General features: G+C 32.8%; 1 protein-coding gene across 1 annotated transcript in view; it reads right to left on the reverse strand.

Annotated features, from left to right (window-relative positions):
• The window catches only part of LOC148311477 (adenylyl cyclase 78C-like), a 112,004-nt gene that overhangs the window by 24,575 nt on the left and 63,677 nt on the right, over window positions 1–23,752 (reverse strand). Inside the window, exons 3-10 of the mRNA XM_088256613.1 lie at window positions 22,921–23,048; window positions 19,861–20,070; window positions 16,216–16,332; window positions 13,972–14,089; window positions 13,460–13,533; window positions 11,366–11,458; window positions 5,265–5,448; window positions 4,251–4,432 (exon numbers count right to left, since the gene is read on the reverse strand). Of these exons, the coding sequence (XP_088112739.1) occupies window positions 4,251–4,432; window positions 5,265–5,448; window positions 11,366–11,458; window positions 13,460–13,533; window positions 13,972–14,089; window positions 16,216–16,332; window positions 19,861–20,070; window positions 22,921–23,048 (1,106 nt within the window). The remainder of the gene's footprint in view (window positions 1–4,250; window positions 4,433–5,264; window positions 5,449–11,365; window positions 11,459–13,459; window positions 13,534–13,971; window positions 14,090–16,215; window positions 16,333–19,860; window positions 20,071–22,920; window positions 23,049–23,752) is intronic.

The raw sequence follows: 23,752 nt of genomic DNA on the forward strand, positions 1-23,752 counted from the left end.
GAAATAGTTCACAGTTTTAAAGTACCGTAAAGTGGGTTTACATTGCACCAAAATACTGCATTTTTTCAAAAAATTGTCTATTCAGATCAGGTTTTTTACTTTTTCTGAGGTTTTAACTATTGCAATGTAATAACACATATACCTGTAACATGTCTGATACGTTTTTAAATTTTTATCTATTTTGCCTGTATTTTTTTTTTATATTTATATTTTGGTGCAAAGTATCCCGGGGTAAAGTACAACTTTGCACCATGATATTTTCTCTACACTTTTCGTACTAGAATCCAAATTTATGAAAATTTTCTCCTTCATAATGAAATACGACATATTTTCCCACCTTCTTTTTTACTGGTCCTAATGAAACGGAAGAACAAATACGATAACTGGTTTCAGTCATCGTTTTTGTTCTTCTCCCTCTTCCTCAAAGCTTCCGTGTCAACTATAATCAGTTAATGCTAGATATGCTGGAAGTTTCGATGTGGAAGGTGGGATCATTGATGTAGTTGGTTCAGGTAGCATTTGTGTCTCGTCAACGTTCATTTCGACATTTGAATTGTGAGCAATGCTCTAACCTGGTTCTATCGGTATTGTTTTCCTGCGTTTTAAGACTGAATTCTTTGGGTTGAATCTGTTTTCTTCCAAAAACTGTTGAAAACTCTGGCGCACGTCATCGTCATACGCTTTTAATGGCAACCGATTAAGCAACTGACTAGTTTTAGCAACAGTCAAGGTTTTATTTCTTTGCAATAATGATCTTATCCATTTAGAGCCTGGTACGTTGTTCTTTAATATTCGTACTCTTCTGCCAAATCTATCCAAATAGGCTATTAGAATGTAGCGAATGTTAAAAACACTCACTGGGAAACCGTACTCACTCATGTCTACTATGCAGTTTACGAAGGATTGCTCTTCGCACTTGTCACATATCGGAGGTTTTCCCACAGGTTTTGTGTGCTGACCTTTGAGCTTATAGTTAATCGTCCTTCTGGGGATTTTGAAAATTTCTTCAGCCTTTCTTTGACTGATTGTACCATTTCGAATGGCCTCCACACACTGCTCCACTCTCTTCGGTGTAAAATTGCAGTATCGTCTGGCATAAGGCCGCTGTTTGTGTGTTCTTGACATTTTTGAAAAAAATATACCATCAGGAATTAAGTAAGTGCACAAAACCAATAGATATTTAGCAAACATGTCAAGTTGTATTATCCGTTTTAAGACTTTTCATCAAATTAATTAACTATGGCCTTTTGTGGATACTTTGCACTTGGTGCAATGTTACCCCAAATGTGGTCAATACAAGTCAGTTCTTAAAAAAATATTATTTTTACATAAACTTGACAACGTAACTAAAAAATACAGTATTTGAGAAAAGCAGGGCTTATCTACCTATGATTTAGAGACCACTCACTTGTTGTAACTAGTTTCAGTATACTGATTCCACTGGATTTTTTCGGACACAATTTTCAGACAGAAAACTTTCTTTACGTTCGGACAGGAAAAACGCATTGAAGCAATAGCGACCGACTCTTACTTCCGTAAACTAAAAAGTAGATTGAAGTGCCATCTATCAGAAACAATAGAAAGTAGAATGAAAAATGACATGTATCAGAGATGACCAGCTCTACAATTTCTTTACAGAAGGTGGTGCAAAGTATCACCCATGGTGCAAAGTATACCCACTTTACGGTACCTTTACTTGTTTATAGTTTTAAAGTAGGTTTATATGTTTTTTTTACTATTTTACAGTACCTTTACTAGTTTACAGTTTTTACAGTAGGTACATTTAATAATTTACAGTCTTACAGTATATTTAATAGTTTGCGGTTTTTAATTCGAAAAAAGTTCGAATAGTGAAATAAGGAAGGAATGCAAAGCTGAGACAAGCATTTTCGATAAAATTAAGAAAGGTGTGTTGAGATGGTTTGGGCACGTAGAACGAATGAGTGAGGAAAGAACGGTAAAAAAAATGAGGCGAATGTAGTTGGAAAAAGGAGCAGAGGAAGACCGAGAAAAACATGGCACGACCAGGTATGCCAAATACTTGAAAGCGGTCGGGTTAGGAGTCGAAACAATCGGCTGGTATGTATGAGGAGATGCATGGACGTGGAAGAGGCGAAGAATGTTTGCAAAGACAGAGTGGTGTGGCGTTCCATTCTCTCTGCTAGTTAGTTAGTTCAGTTTTACAGTAAGTACCTTTACTTGTTTAAAGGTACGTAAGTCAAATATAATGCAATGTTTTTTCGATTTCCGATTCTATGTACATTCATCGCGCCATCTTGGAATTTCATTATGAGACACATATTGAAGACGTAGTCATTTTTCCATTTCCGTGTATATTTTAAAAGGTTAATTTCCGCACGATTCTAAAATTTCAGCGGAAAAGGGTTGACTAAAATGATTATTATAAAACAACTTTGAGGAAAGTTGGCCATTATGATTTTTATTTTAAGCAATTACGTTTTTTACTTAAATACTTTCGCAGATAATTTGTGGCATATTTTATAAGTTTTATGAAGTAAAACAATATTTTCACCGCTTTTTTATAAGTACATTTTTTCTCCAACCGGTTTCAACAAGAACCTTGTCATCATCACCAGTACATGTTTAACCCTGATGATGACAAGGTTCTTGTCGAAACAGGTTTGAGAAAAAATGTACCAATAAAAAAGTGGTTAAAAACTGTTTTATTTTGTGAAGAAATTACTTTTATTTGAGTAACATAAGATAAGTCGTGTTCATACGTGCCCCAATTTAAAAAAAAAACTAGAATATGACTAAAATAATAAATAATAAAACCCTTATCCGCACCCCAATGGTGCATAGGGCACTGCGTCATATAAACGCAGTGTTATCTTGATCGTTTACACATGAAGGAAAGGTTATCAGCCCTCCGCTTCAGGTACCAGTCCAGGGTAATATTGAATAAATATTAGAGTAAAAAAATTAATTATATTTATTTATTTATTTATTTTACCCCCCTTGGGAATCGAACCCGGGACCTCCAGAACGGTAGCCGAGCGTGCTGACCATTAATTAAGCTTAATAATAAAAATGAAAATGGTATTTTCTGGCGTTTCTCATGTGTGTGATTATAATCCAGGATTCGGTTCTCACATACTAATATAAGAGTTTCTGCTTAATAAAAAGCTTCTTTACATCTCACTAATAGATGTCTCTAGTGAAGTTCTAGTGATTCAAGAACAAGGTTCCTAAATTGGTTCATATACATAGAACTTCCAAGAATTTGAGTAGTGTGGTTGTCAATAATGGGTAGAATTGGTGAATGTTACACGTGTGTAAAGTGATCACTTAAACCAGCCTATGACGGTCGTCAGCCCCGTAAATGCCCAGACTTCCATATTCTTCTTCATCTTTGATGAGATGTCAAAAAAAATAATATGAAAATAACTCCTGTAATTGGAGATAACCCAGATTTTGTATTTGGACACACTCAAAATGTTATAAAGGATTTTTTTTGAAATTTTTGGTGCGATTTAATGATTTCACATTGGTTTAACACAGGATTGGTCACGTTTTGTCGCAACTTTGATTTCGATAGAATACAGTAAACACAACAGATTTGCATTTAAATGTTTTTTTTTTGCAATATTGGAAATGCTACTTTTTGGTGAGGACCTCTAAAAATATCAAACAGTCGACATGAGAATGCTTACAACATTTTGAGTGTGTCCAAATACTTGTTCACAAAATCTGGATTATCTCCAATTACAGGAGTTACTTTCATATTATTTTTTGACATCTCATCAAAGATGAAGAAGAATATGGAAGCCTGGGCATTTACGGGGCTGACGACCGTCATAGGCTGGTTTAAGTGATCACTTTACACACGTGTAACGTTCACCAATTCTACCCAGGCTTCCATATTCTTCTTCATCTTTGATGAGATGTCAAAAAATAATATGAGAATGCTAATTTTTTAATAACTCTTATCCATACCCAAAGGTGCATAGGGCACTGTATCGCATCAACGCTGTGTTATAGTAAGAGGATATTCGGTAACACAGAATTCATTCCACCGGAGATCACCGGAGAGGTGATATGTCTAGTCACGCCCGATTTAAAAAAAGAACGTATTTAATGATTTGCATTTTTAGCATTTTTTGTGATTTTTTTTGTGATTGTTTTGTGATTTTTTTGTGTTTTTTGTGGAAATGTAACTTTTTGGTGAAGACTTCCACAATTTCTCCCGAGTGACTGGAAGACGATGACTTTTATGTTGGAATACTTACAGCTTCAGAGTTAAACATCGTGACTGCGAAGACGATGAGGTGGCTCAAAGCCGACACCGTCCCGGCCAGGAGGCACCAGCGCAGGGGGAGGGGCAGCATGGCGTAGGGGACGAACACTATGAATAGCACGTACCACACCAGGTACTCGCGTTTCGTGAAGCCCAGCCCGTCTCCGACGAAACCTGGCGAGGAATACAAACAAAGTTGGATGATACCAAAATATGAAATCTACTTGATATGAAATTAACTAACTATCACGCCGCTTCTCCACAGGGGTAGGCAGAGAGAATAGAATGCCACACCACTCTGTCTTTGCAAACATTCTTCGCCTCTTCCACGTTCATGCATCTCCTCATGCATACCCGCCGATTATTTCGGCTACTAACCTGGCCGCTTTCAAGTATATACTCGTGTATATATTGTATATATATATATATATATATATATATATATATATATATATATATATATATATATATATATATATATATATATATATATATATATATATATATATATATATATATATATATATATATATATATATATATATATATATATATATATATATATATATATATTATATCTAATCATTATATAATATTACCCTGGACTGGAGTGACCTTGCCTTCATGTGCGTAAAGATCAATGGCGACTCTAGCAATTGGAAAATGTCACTCTCTCAAGTGGACTCATTCTCACAAAATGTCACTACTAACTGCGAAATGGTCGTTATATTACCATACCACAAAGTCATCAATGCTGTTTTACATACCAAATATGGTTGACGAGTGCTTGGACACACTCAAAGTGCACAAAGTGACGAGTATTTGGACACACTCAAAATGTTGGAATCATCACATCAGCACCATCTATCGAGATTACCATACCACAAAGTCATCAATGCTTTTTTATATACTGAATATGGTTAACGTGTACTCAAGTACTTGGACACACTCAAAATGTTGGAATCATCACATCAGCACCATCTATCGATAATTTCATCAAACTGACCTTGTGAGTTGAGGAGCAGCCAGGTGCACACGGCCGCCCAGTGCAGGTAGTTGTTGGCGAAGCACCTCCAGCAGGACAGGGAGCAGAGCGCCAGGTTGGCGGCAGCTCCACAAGCTGTCCAGGCTGCTCCATCGGCAGGCACGTTGCCGTTGTAGCGAGCTGCCCACAGAGTTGCCAGCGCGCACTGCGACAGGGACAAGGGTTCTGCGTCATTAGGGTGTTTGTGCTGTCTTTGTGTTGTCTTTCTGTGTCATGGTTAGAGATTCGTGGTACTAACTTCGGTTTTGCGTCATAAGGGTGTTTGTACTGGCTTTCTCTCTTGCTGTCTTTGTGTTGTCTTTCTGTGCCGTGGGTGTTACTAACTTCGGTTCTGCGTCATTAGGGTGTTTGTGCTGTCTTTCTCTCTAGCTGTCTTTGTGTTGTCTTTCTGTATCGTGGCTTTGTGAATGGGTTGATTTTCGATTATTTCACCTAACTAACTAATAGTAGGCAGAGATAATAGAGTGCCACACCAATCTACTCTTCGTGGTTTAGGGAGTCGTGTTACTAACTTTGGTTTTGCGTCATTAAGGTGTTTTGTGCTGTCTTTCTCTCTTGCTGTCTTTCTGTGTTGTGGTTAGGGCTTCGTGTTACTAAATTCGGTTTTGCGTCATTAGGGTGTTGTGTGCTGTGTTTGTGTCGTCTTTCAAATATCAGGCCACTTATTGAACTTTTTACTGTGAAACAGATCTTTTTAGGTAAAACCTGAATGTTTTTTCTCCATTTGAAAAACCTTTATTTAGTACATTTAAAAAAATAATTAAATAGTACCTTTTCTTCAAAATGCATAAACAACACTTTCTGCTCAGTAGCGGGTAAATATTAAGTTAAAAATATTCCGCTTTTGCTGGGATATAGTACATTTTCTGGGCATTTCGAAAACATGCACAACTGAAAATTGACAATTTTTTAAACATGGCGTTGTTTAAAGGAGTGAGCGATATGTGAGATCTCGGCGGCATCTATAGCTGAATCGAGTGAGCTAAGTAGGTTTATTTTTCTATTAAAAAAACTTACAAAGTAAGGTCTTCGTGCTGTTCCCAGAGAATACACATAAAAGGAAATAGCTACCTCAGCTGTTATTATGAGAAAAAGTTACTTTCCTTAATGGGTGAAATGGCTAGCTCTGGACACGAGATACAGAGGAACGGTTATTCAACCACTGGTTTAGTCTGGACCATACTGTTATATGGAAACGGAAACTAGACAATGGTTGGTATGTGGTGCTACAGCCGCATGTTGGAGATTCATCATTATGTTTTTTATATTTTCTCATTAATTATACTTTCTCATTTTTTATATTTTCTCATTTTTTATATTTTCTAATTTCGTAGTCATACAGGAGAAAGTGACCAAGTGCATTTGTTTACAAAAACGTGATCATTGACCATTTGATATCTTACTAGCTTAATATTGCCCTGAAAAAATCACAAAGGATTTTAAACTTGGAAGTATAATATATTGACTTGTTAAAAATGACTAACTGCATTGATGTTTATTTTCTTGCCAAGCAAAAGTGACTTAAATGGCCCTCCTGAACATTTTACGTTTTGTCAGTTGGTCACATTCTCCTGCACGACTACGATTTGTTTATTTTAAATATGCTTCTTCCTTATGTTTTCTCATTTATTTCTTTTAAATACGCTTCTTGTGCCTATTTATTAAACCTGTTTATTGTTTTTATATTTTGCCATGTATTAGTTTTGGTTATTAAAAAAAATCTTTTTTGTTACATTATTATTTGTGTTACATTTGTTTATTATTTGTGTTACAGTCTTGTTAACCTTAATCCCATGTCCCAAAATGAGAAAAAGAAATTACTTATCGGAAATATTATATGTTTATATGATTTACGTATGTAATATGTTTTGAAATAAATAAAAATCAGTCGGAACATTTTTAACGCATTTTTATCGATTGTAGCGCGGTATGGCTGATAATTCTGAAATTATCAGGAGCATTGGTCTGTTTGTTCCCGATAGTTACCTAAGACAGCGTCGGCATAGATTGTTTCACATTCCTATACACAGGACCAACCTGCCGATGGTTATGCCTGTAGGAAGAGCTACCGCTATGTTGAACAATATCTCATTGGATATTGATCTGTTCCGTGTGTCTGAAGGAGTTTTCCGAAGCAAGATTCTTCTACATCTTTAACAAGAGTCTTCTTGCTTTCTCACTGCACCATTTCTCTGTAAGGGTAGGCAGAGGGTATGGAACGCCACACTTGTCTGTCCTAACATATACACCTAGCTTCCTTTACATACATAGATTTTTATTTATTTATTTTTTCATTTATTTAAAAAAACAATTTTAAACATATTTAAAAAAAAATTGCAGAGACCCACCAAGCCACCCTTGTGTGTCTTGTCGGTGGAGTTCTTTTTACATACATTTTTAATTATTTTCAACCATTTTAACCTATTTTAATATACACACAAAAAAGAGAGAAAAAATGTAGAATATAAACTATTTTACAATTTTCATTTAAGACCATAAGTAGTGCCTGGAACACGAAGAAGAAGAGATCAATATAAAAAAAATCTTAATTTGTTTACTATATTAGGTATCAGTTGAAAAACCGGCCCTACTTTATGATATGAGTATGTATGTACCCGCATATGTGTGTGTGTGTGTGTCAACATACGAACACATACTGAACAGGGTAGTATGCCAGGGGTTACATTACACACGCAAAGGGTGGAAGTCATCGCGCAAACATTCGACCTCTGTGCGGTCAAATTGTATAAGTGATCGGAATCTTTGTAAGGAATTGTGACAAAAATTACACTCACATTTTGAGTGCGGCCAAATGCTTGTTCACAAATCTGGATTATCTCATATTATTTTTTGACATCTCATCAAAGATGAATATGGATATGGAAGTCTGGGCATTTACGGGGCTGACGACCGTCATAGGCTGGTTTAAGTGATCGCTTTACACACGTGTAACATTCACCAATTCTACCCATGATTGACAACCACACTACTTATTAGACAGTGATGGGTTCAAATATGGAAGTCTGGGCATTTACGGGGCTGACGACCGTCATTGGCTGGTTTAAGTGATCACTTTACACACGTGTAACATTCACAAATTCTACCCATGATTGACAACCACACTACTTATTAGACAATAATGGGTAGAATTGGTGAATGTTACACCGTGTAAAGTGATCACGTAAACCAGCCTATGACGGTCGTCAGCCCCGTAAATGCCCAGACTTCCATATTTTTTTTCATCTTTGATGAGATGTCAAAAAATAATATTAAAATAACTCCGGTAATTGGAGATAATCCAGATTTTGTGAACAAGTATTTGGACCCACTCAAAATGTTGTAAATTGAATTATCTCAGCTTAGTTATTTTTACATTATTAACATCTCAACATAGATGAAGAAGAATATAAAAAGTCTGGGTATGTCCGCCTCAGTGGTGTGATGGTTAGCGTGTTTAGCTATCGTACTGGAGGTCCCGGGTTCGATTCCTAGGGGGGGGGGGTGAAAATAAATATTAGTGATTCACTCTAACTTTATTTAATATTATCCTGGACTGGTCCCTGAAGCGCAGGAGTGATCTCCATTAAGATAACACTGCGTCAATACGATATATATATATATATATATATATATATATATATATATATATATATATATATATATATATATATATATATATATATATATATATATATATATACATATATATGAATATATATATATATATATATATATATATATATATATATATGGATATATATATATATATATATATATATATATATATATATATATATATATATATATATATATATATATATATATATATATATGTATATACATTTAATTTGACCTTTATTAAAGAATATAAAGGTACTAAAAAAAATCTATTTTTTTAAACGCATAACTATTCCAAAACTTTCTCTTTTGAAAACCATTTATTTATTTCGAAGAAAAATTTATTTATTAAATACAAAAAAGGTATTATTTTTTAAACGGCTTATTTTAAGCAAATAATTCAATAAGCCCCAAATGATACGGGGGTTAAAAGAAAATTTATTTGCAATTTATCGTATATTGGGCCTTTATGAATATTTGTTTTATACACACGAAGTTAAATCGTTAACTTTCACGCAGTATCTCAGCGTTGGAGTTAGCAAGTCGGTGATTAAATTAGCGAGGTAACTGCGAAAACAGATAAGTTACAGATTTAAGGTAAATTATGAACATATTTAAATATTCCACTAGGGCATGTTATAGTAATAGTAGTCATAGATAAACAAAGGTATTAACCTTGTTTCAAAATGAAGTTTCAAGTGCCTATATGTGAGGAAAACAGGGATCCAAAACATCTAGGCCCTTGTAAGGTGATATCGCTCACTCCTTTCAAGAACGTCATAAATAAAAAAAACTTGATTTTTCAGGAAATCGTTTTTAAAGTTTAAAAATATAATACAATGTATTAAAAATAAATATCAAGCCACTTATTAAACTTTTTACTGTGCAACAGATCGTATTAGGTAAAACCTGAAGTTTTTTCTCCATTTGAAAAATATTTAGTATATTTAAAAAAAAATAATACACTACCTTTTCTTCAAAAGGTTTTTACTCCATTAAAAAAATATTTTGTATATTTAAAAAAATTATTCAATAATACCTTTTCTTCAAAATGGAAAAACAACACTTTTTGCCCTGTAGCGGGTAAATATTAAGTTGAAAATATGCATCTTTTGCCGGGATATAGTACATTTTCTGGGCATTATGAAAACATTCTGAAGGCACAACTGAAAATTGTCGATTTTTGATTTATGACGTTCTTGAAAGGAGTGAGCGATATGTTTCACAGCCGTATAAGAGAACAGGAGCAATGCAGGCGCAAAGGTTGGTTATCTCTGTCATGTGGGATAATTAGTATTACTCGTTAGGCTTTCTAACAAAGTTTTCAGACCTACAAATCCTTGAAACTTGTATTACGGCTGTATCCATCACGCTTAATTCAATTTTAAATTCACTACTGTTCTATTTAAAGCAAACTGTATGTTTACACACACACACACACACATATATATATACATATATACTGTATATATATATATATATATATATATATATATATATATATATATATATATATATATATATATATAATAATAATAATAATAATAATAAAACCCTTATCCGCACCCCGGAGATGCATAGGGTACTGCGTCATATAAACGTAGTGTTATCTTGATCGTTTACACATGAAGGAAAGGTGAACAGCCCTCCGCTTCAGGTACCAGTCCAGTCCAATAATACTGAATAAATATTACAGTGAAAAAATCACTTAAATTTATTTTACCCCCCTTGGGAATCGAACCCGGGACCTCCAGATCGGTAACCGAGCGTGCTGACCATTACACTACGGAGGCGGACTATATATATATATATATATATATAAATACACATATGTATGAAAGAACGTATATATGTTTGCGATTATGTATCTTTAATTTAAGGTCTTACTCCAAATAATATAACTCACGCGTCCAGTTACGCTGAGAGTAGGATGTGACTTGTTTTCGAATATAAATTGAATTTATCTTGTTTTTTTTTTAAAAAATATATATTTTTTTTAAAACTCCTAACTTTTCCATATTCAATAATATTCTTTAATAGCTATTATCTTTTCAAAACCATTTATTTATTTAGAAGAAAAACTATTTTTTTAAATAAAAACTGTTTTAAGAAAAAATTCAATTACTTCAAATGTTACCTGGTTTATGGAAAATAAAGTTGCTATTTATCAAAAACTGGGGCTAAACTCTTTTTTTATGATACCGTTATTTCTTTTATTTTTTAAACATGTTCTTACCTTTTATTTTTACATTGTACGAGTATTTTGAAATTATCAATGTCACATGAACCTTGTGCACATTTTTGAGGCACCACAAAGTATTTTTAAAAGCCCTCAGTTTACGGGTGATTTTTTAAAGTTTGGACTAAGGATAAATTAAATAATGACGAGGCGCTTTTTAATCAAACGAGTAAAAAAATAAGCTGATGTACGTTTCGGATCTTACCTTTAAGAGAATGTCTACTAAGTTGACAATGATGAGGGATTTCTGCCGCTGTCTGTGCGAATACTTCAGGTAGGACAGCTCTAAATGAGAATCCTGCAACAAAATGAAATATTACCTTACAACATTTTGAGTGTGTCCAAATACTTGTTCACAAAATCTGGATTATCTCCAATTACAGGAGTTATTTTCATATTGACCTCACATACTAATATAAGAGTTTCTGCTTAATAAAAAGCTTCGTTACATCTCACCAGTCTCTAGTGAAGTTCTAGTGATTCAAGAACAAGGTTTCTAAATTGGTTCATATATATATAGAACTTCCAAGAATTTGAGTAGTGTGGTTGTCAATAATGGGTAGAATTGGTGAATGTTATACGTGTGTAAAGTGATCACTTAAACCAGCCGATGACGGTCGTCAGCCCCGTAAATGCCCAGAAATATTACTAATTATTATATAATAAAATGTTTAATTTTTTTATTTTTTATTTTATTTTTTTAAATTTTATTTTATTGGAAGTAAGAACAACAGTTACAATATATGATACAAACAGAATACAAAAAATAAAATCATGAGAACCAATTATAGTTCTTCACAACTATACATAAGAGAGGTCTATATAAAGGAAGAGACATGAGACAAGGATGGGATAAAGAGAAAAGGAGATGGCAGTGAAAGTAAAAGAAGAAAAGGAAAGGACAGGGAATAGAATTACTTTTTTAGGTTAATAAGATTTCGATCAATTTAGCTTTAAATTTTGAAAGATTGGAGTAGAACATATCAAGGTGGGTGCAACATTCGTTAAATTTCCCACAACTTCGATAAATAAAGGATTTTTTTTATATAGTTCTTTGATGGTGCTGGATTATAAAAGGTATGACAATGTCTTTTGATTCTAATTGGACAGCGAAAAGGTATCTGCTCAAGAATTAATGACGTAGATATATTTGGGAAAAGCACTAATTCCATAAAAAATGACATAATCAGGAAATTAGGTGAATGATTGATCGTTGCCGTTTGTTCAACAAGCCAACTGTTTATAATCCCCGTTTGTTGGATGATTTATGTTGACATGGAATAGGTACTACACACACACACACACACACACACACACACACACACACACACACACACACACACACACACACACACACACACACACACACACACACACACACACACACACACACACCCCGACCAACATAACTTTCATAAGAATAGCATTATCGGAGGATTTTTTTAATTGGCCATAGTTTTGTTAATTAATGTCGTATAATATATTGTTTTGGCTGTAAAAATCCCAAATAAAATAAAATAAAAAATAAAAAATAAAATAAAAATTACTCACAACATTTTGAGTGTGTCCAAATATTGGTTCACAAAATCTGGATTATCTCAATTACAGGAGTTATTTTCATATTATTTTTGGCATCCCATCAAAGATGAAGAAGAATACGGAAGTCTGGGCATTTACGGGGCTGACGACCGTCATAGATGATTCAAGAGCAATGTTTTTAAATTGGTTCATATATATATGTATATAGAACTTTCAAGAATTTGAGTAGTGTGGTTGTCAATAATGGGTAGAATTGGTTAATGTTACACGTGTGTAAAGTGATCACTAGAACCAGCCTATGACCGTCGTCAGCCCTGTGAATGCAGACTTCCATATTCTTCTTCATCTTTGACGAGATGTCAAAAAATAATATGAAATATTACACAATAATTATTGATTATATTATTAAAAAATAAATCATTAAAAAAAGGATATATAATAATAATAAAACCCTTATCCGCACCCCAATGGTGCATAGGGCACTGCGTCATATAAACGCAGTGTTATCTTGATCGTTTACGTATGAAGGAAAGGTGATCAGCCCTCCACTTCAGGTACCAGTCCAGGGTAATATTGAATAAATATAACAGTGAAAAAATCACATATATTTATTTTACCCCCCTTGGGAATCGAACCCGGGACCTCCAGAACGGTAGCCGAGCGTGCTGACTATTACACTACTGAGGCGGACAAATATTACTCAATAATTATTAATTATATTATTAAATAATAAATTATTAAGAAAAATAAAATTGCTTACATGAAAACTGTTGGTAAGGGATGGCCAATAGATGCCTTTGTATAAAACTCCCTTCTTAAACACGTCTGACTTATCTGAAAAGAGGAAAAATAAAACACATCATTGCAAGATATTTAAAATGTCACTTGTGTAATTGACTCTGATTTGATTGGCACAAATGATAAGTATAAGTTGGTATGGAGTCAGGAAGAAGAATATATAAATAAATCAATATAAATGTGTATATAAACTTAACATTGGAAAAACCAAATACATGGAATTAGGAAAAAGAAAGCCAAACCTAAGAATAATTGTATATATACATATACATATATATACATATATATATATATATATATATATATATATATATATATATATATATATATATATATATATATATATATATATATATATATATATATTATATATTTATATATATATATATATATATATATATATATATATATATATATATATATATATATATATATATATATATATATATATATATATACATATATTTATTTTACCTGTTAATCCAGCATATTTGAGTTCCTTTTCACCGACTGGTAAAGGAATAGCGTCCACGGTGTCTGTATACCAAACTTTTGAGTCACCCTCTTCCTTGACATCCTTTACATCCTGTTTCTAGAAATTTCAAGATACCGATAAATTATATTATTAATTATTACAAATCGCTCACTCCTTTCAATAACGTCATAGATGAAAAATCGTCAATTTTCAGTTGTGCATGTTTTCGGAATGCCCGGCAAATGTACTATATCCCAGGAAAAGCGGCATATTTTTAACTTAATATTTTCCCGCTACAAAGTGTTGTTTTTGCATTTTGAAAAAAAGGTATTGTTTAATTGTTTTTTTAAATATTCTTAATATTTTTGAAATGAAGAAAAATTTCAGGTTTGACCTAAAAAGATCTGTTGCACAGTAAAAAGTTCAATAAGTAGCTTGATATTTATTTTTAATACATTGATTTATACGCCTAATAAATCCAACAAAACCCTATGTTTGCTTATAACCAAACATATCGCTCACTCCTTTCAAGAACGTCATAAATCAAAAATCGTCAATTTTCAGCTGTGCATGTTTTCGGAATGGCCAGAAAATGTACTATATTCCAGCAAATGCGGCATATTTTTAACTTAATATTTACCCGCTACAGGGCAGAAAGTGTTTTTTTTGTATTTGCATTTTTGTTTTTGAAAAAAAGCTATTGTTTAATAATTTTTTTAAATATATTAAATATTTTTCAAATGAAGAAAAAACGTTCAGATTTTACCTAAAAAGATCTGTTGCACAGTAAAAAGTTCAATAAGTGGCTTGATATTTATTTTTAATACATTGATTTATATGTTTAAACTTTGAAAACGTTCTCCTGAATAATCAAGTTTTTTGATTTATGACGTTCTTGAAAAGAATAAGCGATATATTTGTTTGATAACCAATGAATTACACTGTCTGTTAGATCATTGTCCCGCTGCGTGTGTGCCGCGGCACACTGGTGTACCGTGGTCATTAGTTGGTGTGCCGCGGAAAAAACGTCTAGTTTTGTGAAAATAACACAATTGTTCCAAATTTTGATTGCCTGTACTCAGTTAAGTAGGCTCACATTTCGCATTAAACATAATATGTTAATATTTTTTTTTGACATCTCATCAAAGATGAAGAAGAATATGCAAGTCTGGGCATTTACGGGGCTGGCGACCATCATAGGCTGGTTTAATTGATCACTTTACACACGTGTAACATTCACCAATTCTACCACAATACTCAAATTGACAACCACACTATTCAAATTCTTGGAAGTTCTTTAAATATCGCTCACTCCTTTCAAGAATGTCATAAATCAAAAATTGTAAATTTTCAGTTGTGCATGTTTTCGGAATGACCAGAAAATGTACTATATCCCAGCTAAAGCGGCATATTTTTAACTTAATATGTACCCGCTACAGGGCAGAAAGTGTTGTTTTTGCATTTTGAAGAAAAGGTATTGTTTAATTATTTTTTTTAAATATACTAATTATTTTTCAAATGTAGAAAAAACCTTTAGGTTTTACCTAAAAAGATCTGTTGCACAGTAAAAAGTTCAATAGGTTGCTTGATATTTATTTTTAATACATTGTATTATATTTTTAAACTTTAAAAACGTTCTCCTGAAAAATCAAGTTTTTTGATTTATGACATTCTTAAAGGAGTAAGCGATATATGAACCAATTTTGAAACATTGTTCTTGAATCACTAGAACTTCACTAGTGACATCTATTGGAGAGATAAAAAGAAGCTTTTTATTGAGCAGAAACTCTTTTATTAGCATGATAGGTCCGAATCCTGGATTATAATCACATACATGAGAAACGCCAGAAAACATCATTTTCATTTTAATTATTTATATAGTTTATAATTTGACCAAATAATTTATAATTCTTATACTCTTCTTCATCTTTGTTGAGTTGACATATAAAAAAAGTCATTAATAATGGGTAAGGGCGATATTTTTAACTATGAATCACATCTAGGAGACATCTATCGGTGAGATGAAAAATGTTGTAAATAATATGTTAAATACATGGTAAATATGCCATAATATGGTAAATATGCACCTCTGAAATTTCTTAATTTGTAACACTGTGTCTGATTAGGCCTCTGGGCTAACAGACAACAGCCTTTCGGGCCACAAAGGGTGAGATCTGATATTATATCCAAGCAACGTGTATTGGGTTGGATGGGCCGATGAGGATATTTGTGAAAAATCTTACCACTGTTTCTTTGCAGTCGTCAATTTCAATTTCAAAGTCGTGGTTGGTATCCTCGGCGGAGTAGGCCACTGATGATGAAGCACCGTCTCCTGGAAATCTTTCAGGCAGTGGTTCCTCCTGAAAAAAAACAACATATTTTGTATATATTTACATATATAAATATGTATGTTCTCTCCAATTCCGCGGCTTCACATGTTAGCAAATGCTTTTGGAGGTATGGATTTTTTTCTTTATTTGTTCGGGAATAGTACAGCTTACATCGCTCACTCCTTTCAAGAACGTCATAAATCAAAAATCGTCAATTTTCAGTTGTGCATGTTTTCGGAATGCCCAGAAAATGTACTATATCCCAGTAAAAGAAGCATACTTTAACTTAATACTTACCCGCTACAGGGCAGAAACTGTTGTTTTTGCATTTTTAAGAAAAGGTATTGATTAATTATTTTTTTAAATATACTAAATATTTTTCAAATGGAGAAAAAACCTTCAGGTTTTACCTAAAACGATCTGTTGCACAGTAAAAAGTTCAGTAACTGGCTTGATATTTATTTTTAATACATTGTATTATATTTTTAAACTTTAAAAACGTTCTCCTGGAAAATCAAGTTTTTTGATTTATGACGTTCTTGAAAGGAGTGAGCGACATATAAAAAGTGATAATAAACAATAGTTACATTAACAATAATCAGTTCAGTCCGCCTCCGTAGTGTAATGGTCAGCACGCTTGGCTACCGTTTTGGAGGTCCCGGGTACGATTCCCAGGGAGGGTCAAATAAATATTAGTGATTTTTTCACTCTAATATTTTTCAATATTACCCTGGACTGGTACCTGAAGCGGAAGTCTGATCATCTTTCCTTCATGTGTAAACGATCAAGATAACACTGCGCTTATATGAAGCAGTGCCCTATGCACCATTGGGGTGCGGATAAGGGTTTATTATTATTATTATTACATTAACAATAATAAACATTACATTAGCAAAAATAGTTACGTTAAAAAAAGAAGCTAATTAAACAATTCCACATTTATGTTATAATACTATTAAAATACATTCAGAGATTAAGAAAAGGTATGATATAAAATAATAGATTTTGCAAGAAGGAGAAGGAAAGGAGAGGAATTAATGAGGGTGGTTAAAGGATTTTAGTGTATCGTTACCCACCCTGAAGTCTGCAGGGGTAGGTAGAGAGATTAGATCAAAGATAGGAGTTGGAAGAAAGTACATAGATTCTACTAATTCTACCATCACGCCGTTTTGCAGAGAGGATGGAACGCCTCACTCTGTTTTGACATACATTCCTAGCTTCCTTCACATTCTAATATCTTGTTATGCATGCAATACTAGAAGATGATACCTTTCTGATTGATCTGGTCGTGCCAAATCTTGTTCGCTCGTTCTATATTTTATTGCCGAACATACTTTCTTTGTCATTTTCTCACTCCACACGTCCAAACCACTTTAAAGAATACATCTTAATCATTTTAATTGTCCTTAGTTCAGCCTCACATTCCTTCAAATACTTTCATTTTCAATTCACCTTTAATATTCATAAATAGTCGAATACTAATTTTAGGAGTTTAATCGATAATTCTAATAATTCTTAACAATAGAATATCATTCGATTATTTTAAATCGATTCATCCCATCGCTATCCAGAATGTTGGTATGGAATTCCCTTGTCTACTCACGAATTCCTCCCCATAGAATCACCAGAGCAAAGTCTACAGCTGACACCTATACCAAGTCCCCAACGACATTTTAAGATACTGTATTTAACAAAGGGACAATCCAATCCTGATATATAAACATTTAAAATTACCACCGGTACGTGGAATATTCTGGATGAGTATCATCGTTGAGCAACAAACTAGAAAAAAAATATCGACATCTTTTAGTACACAACCATGATACACGATTTGCACACAGCGAAAGTTTGATAGTCCCAAGAATTAACAATAAATATGGGAGTCCAACACTGCAATATATCGTTCCGAACATTTTTAATTTGTTGCCGACGGATGTTAGAGGTCAAAATAAAATATGAAACAAAGCCAAAATAAAGGGATGAGTAAATGATCAAGAGTTAATTTTATGAAAATTGTGAAATGTTTATATTCTTAATTTTTCTCTCTTTTTTGTGTGTATATTAGGTTAAAATCGTTAAAAATAATAAAAAATATATTAAAAAAAGAACTCCACCGACAAGACACACAAGGTGGCTTCGTGAATCTCTGCAAAAAAGTTCTAAATATGTTAAAATTGTGATTTAAATAAATGTATACAAATAAAAAAAAAACAGCGGAACACTGAATTACGCCATTGTTGCACCAAATGAGCGATATGGTACAGGTGCGAAACTACATATCGCTCACTCCTTTCAAGAACGTCATAAATCAAAAAACTTGATTTTTCAGGAGAACGTTTTTAAAGTTTAAAAATATAACACAATGTATTAAAAATAAATATATAGCCACTTATTGAACTTTTTACTGTGCAACAGATCTTTTTAGGTAAAACTTGAAGGTTTTTTGTCCATTTGAAAAATATTTAATATATTTAAAAAAATAATTAAACAATAGCTTTTTTTCAAAAACAAAAATGCAAATACAAAAAAAACACTTTCTGCCCTGTAGCGGGTAAATATTAAGTTAAAAATATGCCGCATTTGCTGAAATATAGTACATTTTCTGGCCATTCCGAAAACATGCACAACTGAAAATTGACGATTTTTGATTTATGACGTTCTTGAAAGGAGTGAGCGATATGTTTGGTTATAAGCAAACATAGGGTTTTGTTGGATTTATTAGGCGTACGAACCCGGGTATGGGGAACACGCCTTAGTTGTCTGACGTGATCCAAACACATGTACAAAGGGATAGGCGATATCAGACGGCTTTCATTCGAGTGTTTCGGGGGGAGAAATTTCAGGTATTTTTCTGAAACATTTCAGGCTACTTATTTCTTATTGAAAACGGTGTAACATTGCACGCACGTCTGTCTTGTCGAAACGGTAAAAGGAAAAAATCATCAGTGCGTGAATTTTTAAGTGATTTATAGAGTAAAGAATTATATATATCGCTCACTTCTTTCAAGAACAAATTTCAGTTGTGCCTGTTTTCGCAATACGCAGAAAATGTACTATATCCCAGCAAAAGCGGCATATTTTTAACTTAATATTTACCCGCTACAGGGCAGAAAGTGTTGTTTTTGGGTAAAACCTAAGAGTTTTTTTCCATTTGAAAAATATTTAGTATATTTAAAAAAAATATTAAACAATACCTTTTCTTCAAAATGCAAAAACAACATTTTCTGCCCTGTAGCGGGTAAATATTTAGTTAAAAATATGCCGATTTTGCTGGGATATAGTACATTTTTTGGGCATTCCGAAAACATGCACGACTGAAAATTGACGATTTTTGATTTATGACGTTCTTGAAAGGAATGAGCGATATGTTGCTGTTGTTAACTCTAATAAAAAAAATAAATAACAAATAACTGTTTCTTGTTAATCGTTAATGTAAATGTATTAATGTAACTATTCTTTAAAGTTTCCAAATAAAATAATATTAATATCAAAAACACGATTCAATTATTTAATATGCAACTTATTTCACATAATAATAAAATAATGCAATGGTCTCACCGGAAAATTTTCTGCAATGTCAACATAGATGTCACTGGCAGCAGGGGAGATGACGTCTTTAAAGCCGTCAAGAGCTTCGGCGCATTCTTCGTCCGTTGCGTCAGCATCCGGTCTGCTGATATCCGGTCCAGTCGAGGACTTCCGGAGAGCTCCCTCATCAGTGATGGAGTCGTCGGAGACTGTAGTGGACTCTAAAGACGGTCCTATACCCTGGAGAATGATCAAATAATGAATATTGATTGACACACGCATCAGATTGAGTTTTCTAAAAGCCGCCCTAACTAAGTCCTATTTTGATTTTGACCACTTCACTTCAAACCCTTATCCGCACCTCAATGGTGCATAGGGCACTGCATCATATAAATGCAGTGTTATCTTGATCGTTAACACACGAAGGAAAGGTGATCAGCCCTCCGCTTCAGGTACCAGTCCAGGGTAGTATAGAAAAAATATTACAGTGAAAAAATCACTTATATGTATTTGACCCCCCCCCCTGGGAATTGGACCCGGGACCTCCGGTACGAAAGACGAGCTCGCTGACCATTACACTAAGGAGGCAGACAAAACGGATTTTGACTAACTGATGTATATTACAATGTTTTTAACGTTCTATAAACTGGCAAACACACTAAGTAGTTTGAAATGTCATACAACATTTTGAGTGTGTCCAAATACTTGTTCACAAAATCTGGATTATCTCCAATTACAGGAGTTATTTTCATATTATTTTTTGACATTTTTATCAAAGATGAAGAAGAATATGGAAGTCTGGGCATTTACGGGGCTTACGACCGTCATAGGCTGGTTTAAGTGATCACTTTACACACGTGTAACATTCACCAATTCTACCCATTATTGACAACCCCACTACTCAAATTCTTGGAAGTTCTATATATATGAACCAATTTAGAAACTTTGTTCTTGAATCACTAGAACTTCACTAGAGACATCTATTGGTGAGATGTAAAGAAGCTTTTTTATTAAGCAGAAACTCTTATATTAGTATGTGAGATCCGAATCCCGGATTATAATCACACACATGAGAAACGCCAGAAAAGGTTCTCATGTGTGTGATTATAATCCGGGATTCGGATCTCACATACTAATATAAGAGTTTTTGCTTAATAAAAAAGCTTCTTTACATCTCACCAATAGATGTCTCTAGTGAAGTTCTAGTGATTCAAGAACAAAGTTTCTAAATTGGTTCATATATATAGAACTTCCAAGAATTTGAGTAGTGTGGTTGTCAATAATGGGTAGAATTGGTGAATGTTACACGTGTGTAAAATGATCACTTAAACCAGCCTATGACGGTCGTAAGCCCCGTAAATGCCCAGACTTCCATATTCTTCTTCATCTTTGATGAAATGTCAAAAAATAATATGAAATGTCATATTTATTTGGTTTTAAAAGTAAATTCAATTTTAAGTTTAATAGCGGGTATTTTATTCAGGCTAAAAGCTTTAAATAACAGGGATTTTAGAGTTAACGTATTTTGCCAGTATGCCCACGATATGTACGTCTTGCTGTGTTTTTCACAAATGCAAGTATATCGCTCACTCCTTTCAACAATGTCATATATCAAAAATCGACAATTTTCAGTTGTGCATGTTTTCGAAATGCCCAGAATATGTACTATATCCCAGCAAAAGCAGCATATTTTTAACTCAATATTTATTTACCCGCTACAGGGCAGAAAGTGTTGTTTTTGCATTTTGAAGAAAAGGTATTGTTAATTTTTTTTTTTTTTAAATACTAAATATTTTTCGAATGGAGAAAAAACATTCAGGTTTTACCTAAAAAGATCTGTTGCACAGTAAAAAGTTCAATAAGTGGCTTGATATTTATTTAAAAAAAAATATATATATTTTTAAACTTTGAATACGATCTCCTGAAAAATCAAGTTTTTTGATATTTGACGTTGTTGAATGGAGTGAGCGATATGTTAGTTCTGTTCCATAAGGTTCAAGCGAATATAGCTCCAGTTTCAAAATACATACGAATACAGTTCAATTTCATGAGATTCATGTGAATATAGTTCGGTTACCAGATCTATGTAGATTCAAGCGAATATGTTGTACATAGATCCGGTTCATGAGATTCATGTGAATATACGTATGTCCACTTTAAGAGATTAATGCAAATAAAGCTAGCATTTTTTGTGAGAGTCTTATGAGATATGTCGCGTTCATGAAATGCATGAAAAACGAGCTCCGTTTTATGATATTCATTTGAACTTTGGTTTTGTCCTTAAATGACCACTTACTTTGTAGTTTATACACAAAAGCATACTAAAAACTAAACGAATATTAAATTATTTGAAACATTCTGCAGTTAGTTTCGTCCAGACGTGTCGCGAATGTTAAAATGGCTATTTTAATTAGCGTACTCCCGAGACAAGACTCGTAAAATATAATGTGGTGGAACTAAACTTACTTCTCTTCTGCTTTTGTTGATTTAGGGTAGAAAATATCAAAATAAATATTGAAATCATTAAGATAAAACTCTTGTAAAAGACCACCTTTGAGTTTATTAATGTAAACACGACTAGTTTCGAGAACTGCATATGTTCTCGTCGACATGTGAAAAAACTAGCTATAAGTTTATCGCAAATCAATGAATATTAAATTTTATGATACAAAGACGAGCAGGGACCCAATTATCTACAAACTGTTAGTTATTTTTTTGAAAATTGAACGGTTTTAATTTATAGTTTAATAATAAGTTAATAATAATCATATTTTAAAATAAACTAATATAATAAAACGATATCAAAACCTACAAATATACTACACACAAAAAATTCATAATTTTATAGTATACCATATAAGTATGTAGTACATACTTATATGCTATACTATAAAATTATGAATTTTTTTTTTGCTCATAAATAGGCAATTTTTTTGGTATATCGTCTTTGAACAGTGTTGTTCAACAATTTGGACTGAAAATCTATCAAGGAATCACGACAAAAATATATTTAAAAAAAAAAACTTATATAATCAGTCTGGAAAGATTTGAGTGATCGCTACTGTATACACACTATATTGTTTCTCTTACTTTTCTATGATCGTGAAAGTGGATAGTAGCTCCATGCCTGACGTCATCTTCACCTCTCTGTATATCCCCGTGGAGAGAGTGTGACGAGGTCATGTTGCCAGATGATTCGGGAAATAATGTGCCACAATCTGAAAAAATAATAGAAATATATATATATTTGTATGAATCAAATTGTGTGTGTGTGTGCGTGTGTGTGTACGTTACACAGTGTATAAAGTGATCACTTTAATCAGACTTTCCTTTACGATATCATCTATCCTGAATCATTATTTCTAAGATGTCTAACTGAGACGATGAAATTTTTATGTAAGGAGAAAAAAAATACTAAGAAGTTATCAAATTATTGATATAGATAGGTACTATATAATTGATAAAGAAAGTTACTATGTAATTGATAAAGACAGTTACTATGTAATTGATAGAGATAGTTACTATGTAATTGATAGAGAAAGTTAGTATGTAATTGATACAGAAAGTGACTATATTTGTAACTGATAAAGAGAGTTTATACATAATTAAAAATGATAGTTACTTTATAATTGATATAGAAAGTTACTATGTAATTGATAAAGACAGTTACTATGTTATTGATAAAGATAGTTACTATGTAATTGATAGAGAAAGTTAGTATGTAATTTATACAGAAAGTAACTATATTTGTTACTGATAAAGAGAGTTTATACATATTTGATAATGATAGCTACTTAATAATTGATTACGAAAGTTACTATGTAATTGCTAAAGACGTTTACTTTACAATTGATAAAGAAAGTTACTATTTGATTGATAAAGATAGTTACTTTATAATAAATAAAGATAGTTACGTATACTA

The sequence above is a fragment of the Brachycentrus maculatus genome, unplaced genomic scaffold, assembly GCF_059751285.1.
Source record: "Brachycentrus maculatus isolate JH-2025_06_01 unplaced genomic scaffold, ASM5975128v1 h1tg000064l, whole genome shotgun sequence".
Classification (NCBI taxonomy): domain Eukaryota; kingdom Metazoa; phylum Arthropoda; class Insecta; order Trichoptera; family Brachycentridae; genus Brachycentrus; species Brachycentrus maculatus.